Here is a 22,032-nt window from a genome sequence, read left to right as displayed (position 1 = left end):
TTCCTTATGAGCCCTGCGGGAGCTGACTAGACCCGCCCGGCCGTCAGTCCCACGCTGGGTCCTGGTAGGCTCTCGGAGCTGTCCGTTTTGACAGGGTGTTGTGCGCAGGCGCGAAAGGTACCGGGACTGGGCTGAGTGCCGGGGTCGCGGAGCTACTGGATCGGTCGGAGATGGTGAGTGTCTGCCTAGAGCTTGTGGTTGGTGGCCGCAGGGTGGTCGAGTACGACCGCCCACCACCCTGCGTCTAGCCTTCCATTCTCTGGGATCGTCTCAGAGTGCCGGGCTGGGAATCCGCGGGCCGGGGCGGGGCCGGACCCCAACTGACTGGAGGACGGAACCCGGGCAGCGCGGGCCTCGAGACCCGGACTGGGGACCGAGGGGACCGAGGCGGGGCCACCGGTCTCGCAGGCTCCTGACCGGAAGCGGGAGCTCGGGCCTCGGCAAGGGTCTGAGAGAGAGGGGGAGGCCAGCCGAGAGGCCCTTACAGTTTAGAGTCCTGGGCCTTGTAGCGCGATAACAATAACGATAAGGTTTCCTGGAAGCTTAATTTGTGTTCGACGCTGCTAAGCGCTTTACGTATTTTGGCTTTCCTCCTCACCACAGTTCTGTGAGGTAGGTACGACCATTATCCCCATTTGACATACTTGAAAGCTAAAGCCGAGTGAAACTAAATGCCTTCTCTTAGGAAATGGCGGAGGTTGATTTGAACCCCAGAAGCTTGATTGACACCTTTCTGTCCCTGTGGTTCTTTCGAGCGTCTGGGATTTGGTGCATGAATCAAACCGGCGGGGTCCACCCTTGGGCATCCCAAAGCGTTGCTGGCGGGAACTGTGTGGGCTCTTTATGACTTTATTGGTTTGTTTTCTCATGTTTTTAATCCTCCCGACTTGGGGAAACTTGAAAAGACTTATTAAATGTGAAATCAAAAATCTTATTTAAAAACCGTAAAACCCACAGGAAAAATTGAAAAGGAGAAAGGAACAGTGCCATGACCTAAAGGCAAGCACTTATAATTAGACATTTGTCTAGTCTTTCTGTCTTCAGCTTTCCTTTAATATAGTTTAGCTCCTACTAAATGTACAGTTGTGGTCTCGGCTTTTTTCATTTATTATTACACCACAAAGAATATGATTACATCACTAAAAACATGTAATGTTTCAAACATATGTAACTTTAAAACTGTAAAGAAAAATTTTAACAGATAATACCCGCAACACAGTAAAAACAATAATCTGAAAGGATCTAACTGAAAAATAAATCTCCCACCCAACCCTGACCCCTAGCCTTTGTCTCCAGAGTTGAAAGTTCTTTATATATCAACAGGCATGTATATGCTCCCTCTTTTTCTGACACAAATGGTGGCTTACTGCAACCTGTACCATGCTATTGTGTGTTTATACTCATGAAAACAAAACATATTTAGACGCACGTTTTAACCAATTCAGGCATATCAAGTATATTGAAGCATGTAATGCAAAAAGTACGTGAAGTACCTATCTCACACCCCTATGATGTGTGCCAACAACTGTTGGCATTTGGCTGTTTTCTTCTAGGTTTGATTAGTGCATAACCACATGTACACATAAGCTTGTTTATCACATGAAACTGGAACATACATGTTTCTACATATTAAGTTTACTTCAGGCTATATATATAGAGAGAGATCTCCTGCAGCTTACTCTGTTCACTTAAAAATATCAAACATTTTTCCATGGCAATATATACAAATCTTTATTCTTTTTAAGGATTGTATGATATTCCATTGCAGTATATATACATTTAGGTGATTTACAGTTTTCCACTCTAGACAGTTTTGCAGTAACTATTGTCTTTTTGTGTATGTGTGTGTGCTCATGCTAGTGTTTTATGTAGTGTTTATGGAGGATATAGGGTAGATTCCTAGAAGTGCTACTTCTGGCATCCATAGTTTAGTTTGGTAGAAACTGCCAAATTGCCCTTTTTATGGTGATATAAAAATCATCCATAATTCTATCTAGTCTTACTCCACCACACAACTATTTTCAACTCTGTATGTTCTCCTTCCTCTTGGTTCACATATGCATATTTTTCAAGATGTACATTCTATTCTTTTTTGTTTTAGTATCCAAAGACATTGAACCTTGTTGCTACATCATCTTTGTGATGAATTCTTTTTAGTGACTGCATAATAGTAAAATAGTTGTACCATAATTTGACAAACCATTCCCCCTGGCATACGTTTGGGTTGCTTCTAACTCTTCATTAGTAGAGGTAATGATGTGATGAGTATTTCTGTCTATGTAGACTTTTTCTTCTGTTATGTTATGTTATGTTATGTTATGTTATGTTATGTTATGTTATTTTAGAGAGCACAAGGCAGGGGAGGGGCAGAGGGGAAGAGAGAATCTTAAGCAGGCTCCACATTCCAACATGGAGCCAGATGGATGGCTTAATCCCACAACCCTGGGATGGGGACCTGAGCCGAAATCAAGAGTCAGACACTTAAATGACTGAGTCACCCAGGTGCCCCTGTTTTTCTTTCTGAAAAATTTAGATTATTTCCTTAGGAGAAATTCTCAGGAAAAGAATTTCTGAGGCCACTGGACCAACACACTTATGGGTCTTGCAGTAGTGCTGTCCTGTGGCTTTACCAAAAGGTCAGATTGCCTTTGTACCAGGTTTGCCATAACTGCCAGCATTTAAAAAGATACTTCAGCATTGCTATAATTTTTCATTTTTTTTATTTATAGGAAACAGTGAACATTTTTCTGTATGGTTGTATTTTCTCTTAGGTGTATTTTTTACTAGTATCCTTTTGGTCCACTTAACTTTTACAACACCCAGTGCTCATCACAAGTGCCCACTTAACTTTTAGATTTTTTTTTTTTAAGCTTATTTATTTACTGTGAGAGAGAGAGAGAGCATGAGCACGGGAGGGGCAAAGAAAGAGCGAGAGAGGGAATCCCAAGCAGATAGTGCAGAGCCCTACACAGAGCTCAATCTCATGAACCATGAGACCATGACCTGAGCCAAGATTGAGTCGATGCCCAACTGACCGAGCCATCCAGGCGCTAGACTTTCTATTTTTCTTAGTCATTTTGTATGATATTTTGGAATTACTCTTTTGTTATATCAGATGCACATGTTTTTCTGTCCTTTTGATTCATTTTTGTTTTATACAAATTAAAATGTTTATGCTTAGTAGTCAGATTGGTCACGGTTTCTTTGTTAACTGTTTGCTTCAGATAGTTATTGCTACTAGGCTGAACAAGTAATCCTGGAGTTTTACTGCTATTTGTTTTTCCATCTGTCAGCAACATGCACCTGGGAACTAAAGAACATACAGACACCCATGTTAGTAGTACCTACTACCCAGGATGCTGAGGATACCAGTTGGGCTCTCTCTAGGACAGGAAGTTGGAGATGTAAGTCAACCCTGGGGGACTGCATATCCAGTCAGATATTTCTGATACCAGTTGGCTAGCTCTGCAGAAACAGCAAACTTTGAGCTAGAGGTGGCATGACTGGGATGCCTGCCTAGGACTATCCTTTCCCATCTGTAAATGTCCCTGTTTCTGCTTGTGGCTTTGGGGCATCATTTGTTTTTCTTCTTCGCTCTTTTAGGGCTGAACTTGTGGTTTGTTTTAAGCAGTTTCTCCTGAACCCAGGTAGGTAATTGGTGCCCTGTGTCTCCTGGAGACCCCTCTAGACCTCATGGTCCCCACTCATCCAGGCCTAGCCCCATCCTGGTGGTTGGGGTCAAGTTGGAAAAGCTTTTCTCTAGTCTTACAGAAAACTATTTTTATTTAATTTGACTATGTAAAAATTTTTAAACTTCTGATTATTGAAGAAAATCAGAAGATTAAGTGAAAAAGGGAGGGAAGTGTAATTTATGTGATGGACAAAAGTCTAATGTTTCTAACATACGAAGTTTTTGAAAATCAGTAGAAATGTGGAAAAAATCAGAAGACTCAAAATGGAGAGATGTAAACAGTAAAGTCCATTTCAACTTCACTGATAATTCTTAAAAATGAAAATAAGTTGACTTTCTGTTATATGATTTGTGCATATCAGATTAGTAAAGAGTCGGAAAACATTGGCAATACCAGTCCTCTTTATTCCTTGAACATGCCAAACTTGTTCCCTGCACTGCTTTTGCTTTCAGTCCTTTGCCTGGAGTGCTCTTCTTTCTCATCATTTAGTTCTTGGCTTAAAGATTACATCCTCAGGTGTGCCTGGTACTAGCCAAAGTAGCATTCTCCTGCACCCTGCCCAGCCCTGTCCCTCTACCCTGCAGTAATCTTGGTTACTTGTTTTTTGAACATCTTTTCACCAGAATGTGAGCTCCCTGAGGGCAAGGACCTTATCAGTTGTGGTCAGTGGTATATTCAGCTCTTCTCTTGACCTGCTACAGATCTTTGGGCAAAACTCTTCTTTCTGAATCTCCATTTCCTCATTGTAAAATGAAGATCATACTAACCACGAAAGGTTCAGATGAGAGAGGTGTCTGAAAACATTTATCCCAGTATCTGATCTACTGAGCAGGTCAATGCATAATTGGTGTGTTTACTTTTTAAGAAGCCAGATCTCAGTGGCAGTTTCTCATTAAACTTAGGACCACCTAAACCCTAGCTCTTGTTTACCTTGGGTACTGTAAGGCCATGTCTCCCCTCCTATACTTAAAAAGGTTGATTTTTGTAAAACGTAGTTGTAGAAGTGATTTTTATTTGCTCATTAAGTATTTATTGAGTCTTTATGGTGCTGAATACTGGGATTATAAAGTCTAGGTCCCTGTTCCTGGGGTGCTTTGGGTTTAGCACACAGATAGTTACATCCCATTGTGGTAAGTGCTGTGAAGGTGAGGTGCCAAGGGTGCCCAGAAGAGGGGCAGGAGGCTCATGAGTTGAGTCCAGAGAGCTGGGAGTTAGTTACATCAAGCAGTGAGTCAGGGAGAAAAGGTTGCTTCCTTCAGAGAGAGCAGCACAGGCCAGGGCCCAGACAGGCCGTGCTTGCCCCCTGCAGTCTTTTCTCCACATAGCAACCGGAGCCATTCTTTTGAAACAGATCTTGTCATTCCTCATGTCAGAGCCTGCTAGTGGCTCCCCATATCATCCTCATTAAAAACCATTCATTGCTGTGGTCTACCAAGCCCACTGAAATCTAATCTGACCATGGCTGCCTCTCTGATCTCTCTCATCTGGTCACCTGCTGCTCACTGCACTTCAGCCACACTGGTTCCTTTGAGCCCTGGAACACGCTATCTCAGGGCTCTTGTATTTGCTCTTCACATTGCCTGGAACACTCTCCCTAGAAATCCACATTAGCTCCCTCGTTTTCTTCAGATCTCTACTCAACTATCACCTTAGAGAGGACTTTGCTGACACTTATTTAAAATTGCCATCAGTCCTTGCGTTCCAGATGCCCCTTCTCTACTATATCTGACATTTGTACTTCACTTATTTCTTTGTTTAATGTCTGCTCTTCCCTCCATGTCAGCTTCATGAAGGCATGGGTTTTTTGTTAGATTTTGTTCACTACAGCATCCCCAGACCTAAAACAATGTCTGGCACATAGAAGGTACCCATATACCTGAAGTGGGGCTGAAGTATAACAGTCATGAAATAATTCATCTTTTTCATTTCAGCCCCACTTTGTAGTCTCCAGGGGATATTTCAGACCTCTATTCTGACATCTTTGATTTTAGCTTTCTTTCCCTTCTCTAGGTTGATTGCAGATTGGCTGGGCTGTCGATGTTGAGTATGTCAGAGCCCTGTGGTCTCCATGTTAGAGATCTCTTTCTTGGATGCACGGAGAAGGGTTAAAAATGTTTTTAAGTAGAAACAACATATTAGAAGAAAAAGAGTCTGTTTTGAAAAAAAAAAAAGAGGAAAGAAAACCTTATCTATAATTTCCTGCTCTCAATGTGGCTCTTATTTTTTTCAAAGTCCTAACTCTCTGATTTTTTTTAATGTTTTTATTTATTTTTGAGAGAAAGAGAACGAGCTAGGGAGGGGCAGAGAGAGAGAGGGAGACACAGAATCCAAAGCAGGCTCCAGGCTCTGAGCTGTCAGCACAGAGCCCAAAGTGGGGCTTGAACTCACGGATGGTGAGATGACAACTTGAGCCGAAGTCAGACGTTTAACCAACTGAGCCACCCAGGCACCCCCTAACTCTCTAATTTTCATATGGTTGCCATCATCAAGCACTTTATTTTTGCATTTTAGCTGCTTTCACTTAATGTTATGTCATACTTTTGTGGTGGTATAAATATTCTGATCACCATTGTTATTTTTGTGTGTTAAATTCGTATGAATGGACATTCCATTGTTTATTTGGCTTTTTTTTCCTAATGATTGGGCATTTTTGGCTCTTTCTACTTTTTGCTACTGCAAGGTGTCACTGCAGTATTGTTGTATTCTTCCTTTAAGTTATTTCCTTAGGATGAATTTCAGGAAAGTTACCAGGTCAGGTTGAGTACTGTGTAATATTTACCACTATCACACTTTACCCCTCCTCTCCAGAATAGCACTTAATAGGAGCTCAGTGAAAGTCTGTTGAATGAATTATGACCTCATACATGCATGACCCATTACATTGTACTCAAATCCACAGAGCTAGCCCTGTCCTTTTACCCAGGCTCCAGATTTATGAGGCTTCAGGCTATTTGCCATTTTGTAGGAAGAACTTGTTTGCCCTTCTCTCCAGCATTTGAGTATTCTTATATCATTGGGGAGTGGGTGGTAGTGACTGGATTGTCAGTCTTATGCCTACTAGAAAAACAATACTTCATTGTGCTATGTCCATCTACTGTTTAGAAGCTCCTCCTCTTCAGGCCAACCCATTAGCCCTTGGGGGTGGGGAACCACTTTTTTTAGGCAGATGGAGCCTCTGTTTTCAACATAGTCCCAACTCAGCCTTTGAGTAGCTTCTGACTGGATTCTGGACCTGTCTGGAAGGAGCCTCCTAAAAACAAGCACACTTGAAGGCCAGTTTCCATCCACAGAAACAGGCGCAGTTCAGTTAAGCAGCTGTTTATTGAGCACCTAACTCTGCAGAGCATTGTAGAAACTCTAAGTAAACCAGTACCTAATGCATTTCTAGTCAAGAGCTTGGGGAGTCAGAAATGGGCAGACTCCCCTGAGTTGAGGATCAGTAAAAGCTTCATGGATGAGGTGATGTCTTAAATGGCCTAGAAGAATTTGTTGGATTTCTTTGTTAGGGTAAAAAAGATGTAGAGATAGGTATGGGAATGGAGATGGAGAGTTGAAGGAAAGGTAAAAGAGATAGGAGTGATCATATAGAAAGCCTGGCATGGCAGGGTGAGGACCCAAATGCCATGTGCTAGTTTCTGGAGAATCAGGATTAATGAGCCCCTTCCCCAGGCTGTGTGCCATGTGTTACACTCTCAGATGCTAGCTTATTAAGTCACTGAATTTATCCTCATGGTGTTAGAGCAAATACTTGGTGCCCTGGAAGAGACAAGCGACATGCGCTCAGGGAATCAGAAAAGACTGTTTATTTCGCACCGGTGCCAGCCCAGCAGAGTCACCTCCAAAGCCTGAGCCCCGAACTTTGGCATCAGCCTTCTTTTATGGTTGGGATGGTAGGAGGTTGAGAGACAAAAGAAAAAGGGGAGGGGGCACTTATCAGTGGTGCTCTGCAGGCAGTTGGTGGAGGCAGAAAGCAAGTAAGATCATGGAAGCCAAAAGCATGCAAAGGGAGTATCCAGCCAGACATGTGACTGGCCCTTTGTATCTTGTTTTTACTAGCTTTTCTTCTCAATGGAGTCACTTTTCTTCTTTAGAATGTTTTCAGTTGTGCTGTTTGGGCCACAAGTGACAACTTAGTCCTCTTCCTGTTAAGACACCACTGTTTGGGTTTTTTTCAAATCACCAGAGTCCTTTCCTAAGGTGCACCAAATATGTGAGTCATGGATGCCTCTATACTCCAAGAATGGTATTTATATTCTGCTCCCAAACAGCTAAGCAGGGAGGGAAAATAGTGCCTGATAGGCAAAGGGCCTGGAGTAGCCCCGCCCCATGCTGGGGTTTAAGTGCTGGAAATGGCCTAGGGACCACTCCGAACAAGCCTGGGGGCTTTGAGGAGGTGCCTAGTGCCTGGGTGTTGTTTGTTATTGGAAGACAAATATATGATTCATTTGCCAGGAGTGTGAGGGAATTAATCCAGTCTTACTGGCCCTTCTTAACTTTGGTCTTGTTCTCTCTGGCAGGCAGAGGTGGAAGAGACACTGAAGCGACTTCAGAGCCAGAAGGGAGTACAGGGAATCATCGTGGTGAACACAGAAGGTACCCCCTCCCTTTGGCTATGACCTGCACGCAGGCAGACCCCCAGAAAACAGCCCAAATACAGCCTGACACTGTTTACTAAGCCCCTTCATGTATGGGATCTAATTTTTACCCTTTTTAAAACATTTCCAGGGGTGCCTGGGTGGCTCAGTTGGTTAAGCATCTGACTTTGGCTCAGGTCACGATCTCACTGTTCGTGAGTTCGAGCCCCGCGTCGGGCTCTGTGCTGACTGCTCAGAGCCTGGAGCCTATTTCGGATTCTGTGTCTCCCTCTCTCTCTGACCCTCCCCCGTTCATGCTCTGTCTCTCTCTGTCTCAAAAATAAATAAACATTAAAAAAAATTTAAAAAAAAAAAGTAAGCAATCAGTGTACTTCATTAAATAAATAGAACACAACAGACTTTAAAAAATACATAAATAAAAAATAAATAAATAAATAAAACATTTCTAGTGTCCCAGCACTGTAGTTGGAATTCCAAAGTTTAAAAAAGTAAAAATTCACTCAGTCCCACTGCCCTAACAGATCATACTTTTTAATGTGCCATGCTTTTTTTTAGCCCTTGTACAGGTATGTCTTCTCTTACTCTTTTGCATGTTTATTCATGAGGTTGTTTTTTGGCTTTTTTCCTTCATAATTTACATGACCAAATTTTTTAACTACCAGTTCAATGTTTATCAGACATCCCCCATTTATATTGTTTCTACTTTTTAAAAAAGTTTTTTATTTATTTTGTGTGTGAGAGACAGAGAAAAAAAACGCAAGTTGAGGAGGGGCAGAGAGGGAGAGAAAGAATCCCAAGCAGTCTCTGCACCATCAGCACAGAGATAGATGTGGGGCTCGAACCCACAAAAACTGTGAGATTATGACCTGAGCCAAAATCAAGAGTCGGATGCTCAACCAACTGAGCCATTTAAGTGCCAGGCGTCCCTCTACTTTTTTTTTTTTTTTTTTTAAGTAAACTCTACCCATAGTGTGGGGCTCAAACTCATGACCCAGAGATCAAGAGTCACATGCTCTACCGACTGAGCCAGCCAGGCACCCCTGTTTCTGCTTTTTTGCTAGATAATACTCTGGCCTATAGCTTTTCCCTCCTCTTCTATAGCATTTTTTTTTAAACATCCCAAAGAGTACAGTTACTATTTCCCAAGCTACGATGGACTAACATTTATCACACACTTGTTTAATGCCAGGCCACAGGCTTGTGCTTTATAAACATATTGTTTCATTTGTTCCATAAGGCAGCCCTGTTGTCTCCATTTTGTAGTGGAGAACATGGAGTCTAGACATTTAATTGATTTCCCTGCCATTACAGAGCCAAGGTTTCATTCCAAGTCTGTCTGAATGCACTTGCATTCTCATACACTGTACTGTGAAGGATCAGAGTAGCTGCTGATCTGTGGCCCAGGCCATGCCCAGGGTCGGCCCAGCTGGGCTCCCCCGATCAGCGTTTAGTCAACTCTGATTTGTTTGGGACTTCTTGAGAGCCCTGCGTGGATACGTTATCATTCTAGGCCTTGTTTTTAGAAAGGGGAGAATTCTCAATAATGCCTACGTAATAGAGCAAAATGAAAGTCATCAAGAATGAAAAAGTGAAAGTGGCATGTCCTCAGAATATTGTTTTCCAGGGGTGTCTGGGTGGCTCAGTTGGTTAGGTGTCCAACTTCGGCTCAGGTCATGGTCTCGCGGTTTGTGGGTTCAAGCCCTACATGAGGCTCTGCGCTGACAGCTCAGAGCCTAGAGCCTGCTTTGGATTCTCTCTCTCTCTCTCTCTCTCTCTCTCTCTCTCTCTCTCTCTGCCCCTCCCCCACTTGTGCGCTCTCTCTCTCTCTCTCTCTCTCTCTCTCTCTCTCTCTCAAAAATTAATAAACATTAAAAATTAAAAAAAGAAAATAAAAGAATATTGTTTTCCAGGGTACCTGGGTGGCTCAGTCGGTTGAGCATCTGACTCTTGATTTCGGCTCAGGTCATGATCCCAGGGCTGTGGTATCGAGCCCCACCTCATGCTCCATGCTGCTCGTGGAGCCTCCTTTGGGGTTCTCTCTCTCCCTCTGCCCCTCTCCCCCATTCACACTGAGGCTTCTGTGTTCTTTTTCTCTAAAATAAAAGTTAAGGGGGCGCCTGGGTGGCGCAGTCGGTTAAGCGTCCGACTTCAGCCAGGTCACGATCTCACGGTCCGTGAGTTCGAGCCCCGCGTCGGGCTCTGGGCTGATGGCTCAGAGCCTGGAGCCTGTTTCCGATTCCGTGTCTCCCTCTCTCTCTGCCCCTCCCCCCATTCATGCTCTGTCTCTCTCTGTCCCAAAAATAAATAAACATTGAAAAAAAATTTTTTTTAAAAATAAAATAAAATAAAAGTTAAAAAAAAAAAAAAATGTTGTTTTCCAAGTTGTCAGACCCTGGCCAGCCTAGAACTAGGCAGTACATGCTCTCCAGCTTTGTCAGACTCTAATTATACCCTGCAATCGAAGCAGGCAGCATGGTGGGAGCCCTCAGGACATTGTGGAAGCAGGTGCAGGTCCCAGTTCAAGTTTGCCACTGATCAGCTGGAGGACCTGGCACTTCCTCTTCCCCTCTTCAGACCTCAACTGCCATAAGTGGAATGGTTGATCGAGGTAGTTTCTTCTGGGTGTTTCTTACTCCAAGACCTAAAAGACCATTTGTGTATCACCCAGAGAGAGACTTTCTTCTTTCTTGGACTGGACATTTTTTTTAAGTTTACTTATTTTTGCGAAAGAGAGCAAGAGCGAGCATGCACACTCAGTGGCAGGGCAGAGAGAGGAGACAGAGGATACAAAGCAGGCTCCATGCTGACAGCAGAGATCCCAATTCAGGGCTCGAACTCACGAACCATGAGATCATGACCTGAGCCAAAGGCAGACACCTAACTGACTGAGCCTCCCAGGTGCCCCTTGGACTGGACATTTTTGACCCCAAATGGGTAGGGAACGGCTCCCGGGGTTGTTCCCCAAATGGGGAGGGAACAGGCCTCCATCAGTATTTGCAAACCACAACCTTCATTCTTACCTTAAAATGGTCTCAAAACTTGAGCTTTTTCATTGGGAAAATAGAGCCTCAACTGCTTACCTTTTGGATACTAATGAGCACTTCTTTTTCATAAACGAATGTGGCAGTATTGCCTAGTGACTAAGAATATAGAACACAGAACCAGACTGCGTAGGTTTGAATCCTGACTCTACTTATCAGATGTGTGATCTTGGGCTAGTCATTTAACCTTTCTGTTCCAGTTTCCTCACCTGTAAAATGTGGATAATTATACTACCTTCCAGGCAAGCTTTTAGAACAGTACCTGATGTATAGTAAATGACATATAAATGTTAAAATTATCATGTGTATGTATTTATTTTTAATTTGTGTCCCATTCACAGAGCTCCCACTTTAGTCCTCATTTACATTTCACACAGTGCCCCTGCCAGGCAGGTGTATTGCCCATTTTTCATATGAGAAACCCAGAGCTGATGACCTGCCCAAGGTCAGCCAACTGTGAATGAAGATGGTCAGAACTCACTGCTCTATAGAGCCTTTAAGCTTTCTGGAGGCTTCCATTAAGGATGATTAGTTAGGGGGGTGCCTGGGTAGGTCAGTCAGTTGAGCATCTGACTTCAGCTCAGGTCATGATCTCGCCGATCCCAAGTTTGAGCCCCGCGTTGGGCTCTGTGCTGACAGCTCAGAGCCTGGAGCCTGTTTCGGATTCTGTCTCTCTCTCTCTCTCTCAAAAATAAACAGTTAAAAAAAAAAAAAAAAAAGGATGATTAGTTAAGGATTCCTATTATCCCCTGTAGGGTTTTCCTACCCCCATAATTCAACTCAGGGGCCTCTTCTTGCAGGATGCCTTTCCTGATCACTCCAGTCCAGACTGATTGCTTTTGGCCCTGAACTCATGACACACCCTTATCCTAGTCACTTGCCAAACACCTGCCACTACCTTTTGACTTCTCTGAGTTGGCCATATTTAACTGTTTCACAATAAAAATGTGAATTTAAGCAAAATTGCCAAGAACTTAAGGAATATTTCATTCCATTTGTACCTGGTCAGACCACCTGCCATCTTCTGCTGCTACCCACATGGGGCAACATAAAAGACTCAAATGTGTAAGCTTCATGAGGTTAGAAATTTGTCTCTTGTGTTCACTACTGTATCCCCAGCACCTAGAACAATGTTGACATGTAGTTGGTGCTTAATAAATAGTAGTCCCCCCACACACCTTGTCTGTGGTTGGGGGGGGGGAGTACATTCCAAAACCCCTAGTGGATGCCTGAAACCGGGATAGTACCCAACCCTATGTACACTGTGGTTTTTTCCTACATGTACACACTTGTGATAAAGTTAAATTAGTAAATTAGGCACAGTAAGAGGTTAACAATAACTAATAGTAAACAACTATAACACTATACTATAATAAAAGTTAGGTGAATATGGTCTCTCTCAAAATATTGTATTATACTGTATTCACCCTTCTTGGGATGATGTGAGATGATAAAATTGCCTATGTGATGAAACGCAGTCAGGTGAATGACATACAGGCATTGTGACGTAGTGGTAGGCCACTGTTGACCTGATCAGGAGAATCATCTGCTTTCAGACCAGAGTTGATGCAGGTAACCAAAACCATGGAAAGTGATACCGCAGATAAGGTGAGGGGCTACTGCCTCTGTTAAATATTGTTAATGTTCTTTATTGTTGATTGATGAGGCTGGGTTTGGTAGGAATATCTGGTTATACAACTTTGGTCTTGACAGATCTGAGCCCCAGGTTAGAAATCCTGCTCCCTTGTGACCAGCTACTTCTGCAGAGTGCACAGTCCCAATTTGTAAAGGAAGAAGCTTGAAGCAGGCGACCTAATCATTAGGCTATCTTTGAGATGTCCGCAGTTCTGACACTGTCTGAATCTGGGCTTAATCTCTTATCCTTATTTGAAATTCTCCCCAGTTTTGGTCCCTGTTCTGCCCCCTCACCACCTCTAATGTTTTCTTTTGTTTTTAAAGTGAGCCATCAAGTAGTTTCTTGTCTCCTTCGTACACCTCTCACTTAGTAGAAATGTGATAAAAATCATGACAGTATTTGAATTGCTGAAAGAAGCCCTTGAGAGCACTCATTTGTCACCAGCAATAAATGCTTAATGGAGTCTCTTTAAGGACAATGGTGAGTGTAGCAGACCTGGTCCTGACCCCCAGGAGGCTTATAGTCATAATGATCACTTCCATAATGGTGACGTGTCAAACTCCAAAGAAAATGCTCCAAAGGAAAATCATGTGGGATGGTAAAATGGGGGCATTGACCACATCTGGGGCTGGGTAGATACACCAGAAAATGGAAACCTGAGGGATCAGTGGGAATCACAAAAGAATGAGGAAGGAAGGAAAGTTCCAGGCAGAGAAACCTGAAAGAAGGTGGCCTTGTGGTATATAAGAAGAGAAGGATAAGAGGTTTGATCATGCAGACTTTGCCAGGCCTTAATACTGGCCCTTCAAGTACCCTGGGTGGGGATGGGATTTATTGTGTGGTGATGTTGATAACAAATCAACATTTATTACATTCATACTCTTTCCTAAATATTCTTAAATGAATTAGCCATATTTAATCCTTACAGCACAAGTATCATTTTACAGATGAAGAAATAGAGGTTTAGGTTAAGTCACATGTCTGAGGCCACATAGCTATGAAGAGACAGAGCCCAGGGTATTTGTCCAGGTCAGAGTTTCTACTCAGTCATCACCGTAGCTGCTCATAGGCCATCCTCGGGAAAGTCCGCTATGAAGTGAGGTCTCCAGGTGCCCTGGTGGGCACATTGTTGTCATCCAGGATCCAGTAGCAGCGCTAGTGATCTAGTCCTCTTGTCCCTTAGCATATGTGCTGCCGAAGCAAGCACCCTCTCGTCCCTTAAAGGCAAGTGATCACTATGGTCTGTCTTCATGACTTCACTTCGCTCAAAGCAGTCTCTCTGACTCAGCTGCCTCTCTTGCCACTATGTCCTCTTCTGCCCAATCTCATGTTCCTGCTCCCTAAGAAGAAAAGATTGGGCCAGTTTTTTGCCACCTGTGAGAAGGCCTGAGGGTGATTGCCTTTGGCCAGTCTTTAAGCTGGTCACTTGTGGGCCAGATCAGCAGGGTTGTCCGCCCCCAAATCTAGCCACTTACATGTGAGGAGCCACTTGTGCCATATTCCCCACAAGTGCCTGTCAGCTGTGGGCACTTAAGGCCTCCTCATTGGAACCTGCTAATATGTCACGGTGATTCATAGATACCTGATGATTTAGTTGTGTCCTGAGGTGGCTCAGGCTGAGCCCGATTCTTCACCTCCATGACAATAGGCACTGTCTAGTAAAAGAGGTCCATTTAATAGTTCATTGCAAGAAAACAATCCTCAAAACAGAAAAGGCTTCGTACACAATGGTGTTCGCTGCTTAGTAATTAAGTAAAAAAATCCAGCCTATATACCAACAATAGAGGAGTGATTAACTCTGTGGAAGGTCCATTTGTGGGCTCTTTGAAAGCAATAGCAATGCTGTTTACAAGTGTATATGCAGACAGAGAAGCAGGCTTAAATTTGAGGGGCACAATCATGTGTATAGACAATGTGTTTACAACTGGGCCCAAAGCCTCCATTGGTGGGAACTGGATCAAAACACTAGAGATGGTAATGTCTTGGCACAAGCTGACCTTTTTCTTCTTCCTACTTTTCAATATTTACCAATTTGTAAGAGCTGCCCTCCTTGTTCAGGTTCTAAATGTTCTGAATGATAGTCTCTCCTTTTATTGCTAGAAGCCAGTCAAGACAGTGCCAAGAAAAGAGGAACCCAGCAGCAGAGCCCACAGGCCTACATTTGAATCCTAGCCCCACTGCTTATCTGCTGTGTGACCGCTCAGAGCTTCTGTTGCTTAATTGGCGAGTGAAGATGGTGATACCACCTCCAGAGTAGTTCTGGGGACTGGCACTGCCATAGTTAAAGTGCTCAGCACTGTGCCTGTCAAGCCCTCAGTAAATACTGGCATTGATTGTTAACTGTCAGTCCAGTACTCTTGAATTAAGGGTGCAGTGTTGGGAGCTGGGCAGAAAAGGGCTTCAACATCCTGTTCAGTCTCTGCTCTCCCTCAGGCATTCCCATCAAGAGCACCATGGACAATCCCACCACCACACAGTATGCCAACCTCATGCACAACTTCATCTTGAAGGCCCGGAGCACCGTGCGTGAAATCGACCCCCAGAATGATCTCACCTTTCTTCGAATTCGCTCCAAGAAAAATGAAATTATGGTTGCACCAGGTAAGAGGTCTTCCGTATTCCCACTTGGGAGCAGACTGTCACAGCATATTCTGTGCCGCTTATCAGGAAGGCTTGGCACATTGGTGTCTCCACAGGTGCCATGGAAAGGACTGAAGAGTTGAAGGTTCAGAGGTAATATGCCTCACTGCCTGGCCAGTCTCTGGTTGGCATCCCCAACAAATACTTATTCACTGTGACTCTTAGACCAGACCCGGTACTAGATTCTAGGACACAGAGGGGAATCGTGATCTCATGAAACATAGAGGAAGGTATGATTAGGTCTTCCCAGAAGAGGGAACATTCGAGCTAAATCTAGAAGGCACAAGAAAGAATGTAAGCAAGTTGGAAGGGTGGGAAAGCTGTGTTTGAAGGAAAAAGAATTTAGTGATTTAAAATTCAAAGCATAAGGTAAAAATACATACAGTCATTTTATCCTTGAAAAAAAGTTAAATTGCCCACTTCTAAAGTATAGTCCTAGGATGCCAGTGTGGCTCAGTAGGTTAAGCATCGACTTTGGCTCAGGTCATGATCTCACGGTTCATGAGTTCAAGCCCTGCATCGTGCTCCCTGCTGTCAGCACAGAGCCTGCTTTGGATCCTCTGTCTCCCTCTCTTTCTGCCCCTCCCCCTCTCTTGCTCGCTCTTTCTCAAAAATAAACATTAAATAAAGTCAGTCCATCCCTCAGTCCTGTCTTTCTGGGCCCCGTATGGTCAGCTTTTCCTCCAGCATTGGAACAGATTGCTGCTTTTGTTTCTCATGCAGTGCTTGGTCTGCATTTAGGAGCTGTGCGTACAAACAGTACCTGTGCCTTGAGGATCATTTGCACATGATGAGATGCTCCTCCTGGGAGAAGCCCACAAGGACTGGGACCGCAGGAGGGAATATCAGGGCCACCTGTCCCGGCCTACATCACCTCACTCACATTTACAGACTGGGGTGGTAGACAGATTGATTTTCCAGGACTATTTTTATATTGTTTCTTCTCTCCCTCCCTCTGTCTTTTTTGGGTGAGCCACATAGTTGTGAGTGTGCAGGAGTTAGGTGTGCACGCGATGATGCTTGTATAGCTCATCTAGGCCATCAGTATATGTGTATGAAGAAAGAGAGGTAGGACATTTGGTCAAGAGGTGTCAAACACCAAACTCAGCTGTGTGGACTTGACCCAGTGAGAGTTCTAAAGGCAAGAAGGTGGTATGATTGTGACTGGGTTCTATATGAAGGAGGGAAATAGGGAGGCTAGGGATGCTGAAGGTCCTTGGGCTTGGCTTGGCAACACAAGTGGCAGGGAGGCTGGCTGCAGAATTCTGGAGTAACTTGATGTGGGGTCAGCCACCCAAGTAGCAGAGCAATGTTGGTTCTGTTCCCAAGCCTGTTCTGGCCCAGTTCTGCTACTTGAAAGGATACAAAGGAGAGAACCATTGACCGAGTCACAGGGGCCCACAGTCTCCCTGGAACACTCCCTAGAGGGGTGGGGACAGAGCTGGTTGATAACAGAGAACATAAGATCACTTCAGTGGCATTTATTCCAAAAACATGCCATACACTGTGTATCAGTTTAATCAGAGTCTAATGCATCACTTGCCAACCTATTATGATGCTCTGGTTCTGTGAGGAAAACCAAGATTGCAGCAGACAGAAGCTATTTCCCCTTGAGTGTGACTTTACATCAACCAAAGTCTGAACCCCGATTTCCACATCTGTAAAGCATCAAGTAGAGTATTATACTGCTCTCGTCCCCTGAGACACCCCATTGATTGAGGGGTCGGCTTTGGGTGAGGCAGAAAGGCTCAGAAATATTTGAACTCAGATCCGTCCCAAGATTTCATGTTGTATGGCTACACAAACCTCCACATCCCTAAAAGTTAGGCTAGGAATGGTCTCTGTTGACCCTGTGTGTCAGACTAGACTTTGTGCCCACATGAGGGCACACGTTGTGAGGCAAAGACAAATGATGTGGTTTCCAAATTCGATTCTCCATGGACAATTTCTCTTGACTTAAAGCTTCTGAGAATGTCTCCTCTGGACCCACAGAGTCATCTGGAAGCTCCTGACTGTCCATTCTCAGCTTGGCTGCAAAGGCATCTTCAACTTGCCCTTAAGGACCCAAAGGCATTCAGAGTTAACGGGTATAGTTGCTACTTGAGTCCAGGATCGGCAACTCCCACGTTAGAGGTTCTTCTTGGGGTTCACAGGCCCAGAAGCCTCTCAGCCCTGTCAGTGGAGGTGAGGATGGAGTGGCTGGACCCTTCCTAAGCGACACACAGAGGCCTGCAGGGAGGATATGCACACCCTCTCACTCTCACTTGCTCGCTCACTCTGTCTGACACTCACACTCTGACAGTGCCTCACATTCCTTTATACTGGAGAAGTGTGTGACTTCTTGAGGTTGCCTTAAACACAGTGAAAGTTCCTTCTGAACACCCTCACCACCTCTCCAGCCGTCCTGCCGCTACCAGTGCTCCATCTTGCCTTTTCATTTAGCCAACCAGCCTGCTTATCTGTATTTTAAGTCTGTCTCCCCGCCTACACAGTTCCAAGAGGACAGAGATTTGTAAGCACATAGTATACATTTAACACATAATTGATTAATAAATATATGAATGACTCCCTAGATCTCCCTCCATTGTTGACACCCCACTGTGGGAGTAAGAGGTGGGGTCACCAGTGGGGGTGAGGGTCAGGAATGTCTGTGGGACATGGTATTTAGGATGAAAACCACACCCACTTTGATATGGCAAAAATACGTGGGGGGGGAGGGGGGGCGGGGAGGGCAGGGCAGGAGCCTCTAAAGCATTAGGGCCAGAATGCCTTAGGATTTCCGCAGAGCACAAGCCCCACAGGGACAGCCCCCAGCCTAGAACAGGCCTAGTTGCCACATGTTTGAGGTGGGTCCTTCTGAGACTGTAATTAGCACCCCACCCCACACCTTGGGAGCAACTTGGAGGAGCGCTGCCCAGGAAGGAAGTCCACTGTCCCCTTCTTCCACCTCATCTTTCTCGTTGATCAGACTGAGAAGCTGCCTCCCAGACCACAAATAGCAAAGATAGTTTCAGACCGTCTGGCCCTCCATATGTGTACCAAATTTCATCCCATCCTGGCCAAGAATAGCCCATGTGAAAAGACTAAAAAAACAGACTTTGGTTTTCATTTATTAACCTAACTAATATAAAGCCAAGTTAATGCAGCATAATCAAGCTTTAACACTCTGCTTCCCACAAAGCTCTTATAGTGATAGTATAGAATTTAGAGTTTGATTATTTGGAAAAAAGACTCTAGTATTGCTAATTGTGTCTCTTTCTCTTGGTGACTTGTTAATTATTTCTGTTTATATTTTTAAGTGATTTAACTTATACAGATTACTTAGCCATGAAATTATTAATCTTGTAAAATCTGTTTCCTCTTATCTGCAACAGTCTGTTGTCATGGGAAGAAGCAAATTTTAGGCTTGAATCAGCACACACAAAGCAAACAAGGCCAAGGTCCTGCCATTTCTCCCTTGTTCAGCAGAGGGCAGATCAGAAGCGTTCAGTGTTATCTGGGTCAAACCCAGCTAGCTACCTAGCTACCCAGCTTTGCATTTTTCCCTTGGCTTGGGCAAGTCATTTCACTCTCTGAGCCTCAATGAAATGGAAAACACTAGTATCTGTCTCACAGAGTGATTTACTGAGATACCATATGAGAAGGGGTTGGCCCGGGGCTAGGCACATGGAAGCCTTAGTAAATGTTTGGGGTTTGGTTAAGTGGGCAATGTTGAAACACCCTGCTTCTCCAATTTTTGTTTCTATGATATGAAGAGCAGTCAGGCTCACCCCTGAGAGCTTGGACTAGCTGTGATTTCATGTGGACATTCTTCCTTGCCGGGCTGGATCCCCAGAACTAGAATTGAGATACCTTTGGCTCCATTTGACCTGGTGCCCTTGAAATTTTCCTCATCCAGAAGACTCTTGAAGGCCAGCAGCTGAGCTTGTGACAGAACTGACATTAACCCAAAACCAGTAGGGTTGAGTTTGGAATTCCATTTTTGACACTAACTAGCTGGGTATTCTTAAACCAGTGGTTGTCCCAGAACTTGCGGCATCAGCATCACCTGGGAACTTGTTTTAAAAAATGCAAATTATTGGGGCGCCTGGGTGGCGCAGTCGGTTGGGCGTCCGACTTCAGCTCAGGTCACGATCTCGCGGTCCATGAGTTCGAGCCCCGCGTCAGGCTCTGGGCTGATGGCTCGGAGCCTGGGGCCTGTTCCGATTCTGTGTCTCCCCCTCTCTCTGCCCCTCCCCCGTTCATGCTCTGTCTCTCTCTGTCCCAAAAATTAAAAAAAAAAAAAAAAAAAAAATTTAAAAATGCAAATTATTTTAACCATCCTGTAATTAAAATTAAAAACCTAATTAAAATTAAAAACCTAATTAAAAATGCAAATTCTTGGGCTCCACTCCAGACCTACTGAATCCAAAGGGCTAGGGATGGGGCCCAGCCCTGCCGGTGATTCAGATGCCCTTTCTTTTGAGAACCACTGCCATAAGCAATTCATTTAAAGTCTTTGAACCTGAGTTTTCCTACCCAGAAAACAGGGGTGATAATCCTACCTCCCTGTCAGTACTGTGAAGATTAGAAAAGAGAATACACTGCAAGGCCCTGCTGCCAGGTAGGAGGAGGGGCTTGCTCTCCAGCAGCCACACCTACCAGAGCCCTACCCCCACCCTCAGGGAAACTTGCAAGTTCATCTTCTGTTTCCCCAGCAGTTGGAAGTAGCCTGAGCATTGATGCTTTTTATTGTTCCCCTCCCCTTTTATGGTTGGTGATTGGATGATTTCCTTTCTAGTGTGTTTTCTCCCATTTTACATTTAGTGATTTATTTTTTCATTTTTCTCTTTTGCAGATAAAGACTATTTCCTGATTGTGATTCAGAATCCAACTGAATAAGCCACTCTCTTGGCTCCGTGCATCATTCCTTAATTTAATAGCCCCCAAGAATAATAATGTTAAGCATGTCAACCAACTGGCAGGTGGAAATCACCTTTGATCCTACTTAGACCAGTCCAGTGACCAAAGTCATCAAAGTCGTCCCTCTGCTGGCCAGTCACCCTTGAGTTCTTGGGTGGGCCTTCTTTCCTCATCTCCAGATTTTGGAGCAAGAGCTTTGAGTAGTCCACACCCTGCTTCCTTCTGACCTTCAGCTCACTTTGTCACCCTTGGAAAAGGCTGTTTTTCTTTAACTAAAAATAACTGAAATGCTTACCCTGCTGTGTGTCTTTAAACACTAGGTTGAAAAGGCCTCTCTGCCTCTCTCTTCCTGTGTAATCACGTGGTCTAATTGCTGAGCCCCAGTGCTGCCTCTGGCCGCGATGGCAGATTGTGCCCATGGTTCAGAGAGACCTGCTCCTTACTGCACCTGTGGCCACACATGCTGAACTGAGTCTTGTTTATAACTGGTACCCTGGTTTCTGGGCCTCTTGTCCCTAGCCATCCCTCTCGACATTTCCCACTGCCACCACTGTTTTAAAAGGTTATTTTTTTCTACTATACTGGGGATAGGAAAGGAGTGATATTTGTTGAGTGCCCAGAATGCACCAGGTATGTTACATACCTTGGTTTATATCATCCTCACAAAACGCTACAGACAGTGTGAAAGCCATATTAAAGATGAGGAAATTGGGGTCTAGAGAATGACTTGCCTTAGGTCTCACAACTGTGACAGAGTCTCAGACTCCAGAAACTGTTTTTTCTGCACCTTCTTCCGAGAAATCCCCACTGGTCCTGTTTACCTGAATGACCACATCCTGGGTAAATGTGTGCCTTCCCTCAGACTCGTGTGTGGGTCCCAGAACATGCCTGCTACTCTGTGAGGCTCTGGGCCCCATCATCCAGTAGCACTCTGGGATTTTTCCCCCCAGAAACCACATGTATTTATTTTTTATTAGGTTTTTCTTTTTGTCTTTTTTGTTACCTTGGAAACAAGAGGGAAAAGATTGATAACTGTGTAGTATAAACTTTGAAATCCCCCTTCATTGTCCTTCATTCGCCAAAAGTAACCTTTGTCTACAGTGGGTTCTTCCATCTAGCAAAAATATCTCTCTGAATTTTCCAGTGAAGTTTCCTTAATGGTGTCAGGGGAGTAAAAGATGTACCCTTGGGAGCCCAGGGGTGTAGTTCATAAGGGTTCAGCAAAGTTTCTTCAAACACTCCCTTTTTAGTGAAAGATGATAGGGATTTTCCACTCCATAATATATCCATATTTGTCTTAATATGGCAGTAATCCTTTCAGATAGTTTTCCCTAAATCTCCAAGGAAAACTGATTTTCTAGGAAACCACAGCATGTTTGCCCTGTCCCTGTGGACTCAGGAAGAACACCTGAGGAGAGGGTGATTATAGGACCAGAGCAAAATGACCTTGGATCAGTATTGATTGATTTAAAGAAAGTGAGGTATAGTCACTGGTATCTTCTCTTTGTTCTCAGGCTTTTTTAGGC

General features: G+C 44.2%; 1 protein-coding gene across 1 annotated transcript; it reads left to right on the top strand.

Annotated features, from left to right (window-relative positions):
• Positions 1-74: 74 nt before the first annotated feature.
• Positions 75-20,800, top strand: DYNLRB1 (dynein light chain roadblock-type 1). Its single transcript, XM_047068798.1, has 4 exons — positions 75-173; positions 8,210-8,285; positions 15,398-15,565; positions 20,442-20,800. The coding sequence occupies exons 1-4, from the start codon at positions 171-173 to the stop codon at positions 20,483-20,485; spliced, it is 291 nt and encodes a 96-aa protein (XP_046924754.1). The 5' UTR covers positions 75-170; the 3' UTR covers positions 20,486-20,800.
• The last annotated feature ends 1,232 nt before the right edge of the window (positions 20,801-22,032 follow it).

This window comes from Lynx rufus, unplaced genomic scaffold (genome assembly GCF_022079265.1).
Source record: "Lynx rufus isolate CCGP_SWC_20201006 ecotype Redwood Valley unplaced genomic scaffold, mLynRuf1.p SCAF_8, whole genome shotgun sequence".
Classification (NCBI taxonomy): Eukaryota; Metazoa; Chordata; class Mammalia; order Carnivora; family Felidae; genus Lynx; species Lynx rufus.
Note: the sequence above shows the minus strand (reverse complement) of the source record. Positions and strands in the feature narration are given on the sequence as shown.

Bases quoted from the DNA above. Each gene is read 5' to 3' on its own strand.
- DYNLRB1 (XM_047068798.1), top strand. The intron at 8,286-15,397 runs GTACCCCCTCCC...GCTCTCCCTCAG, and splicing joins CATCGTGGTGAACACAGAAG to GCATTCCCATCAAGAGCACC. The intron at 15,566-20,441 runs GTAAGAGGTCTT...TCTCTTTTGCAG, and splicing joins TGAAATTATGGTTGCACCAG to ATAAAGACTATTTCCTGATT.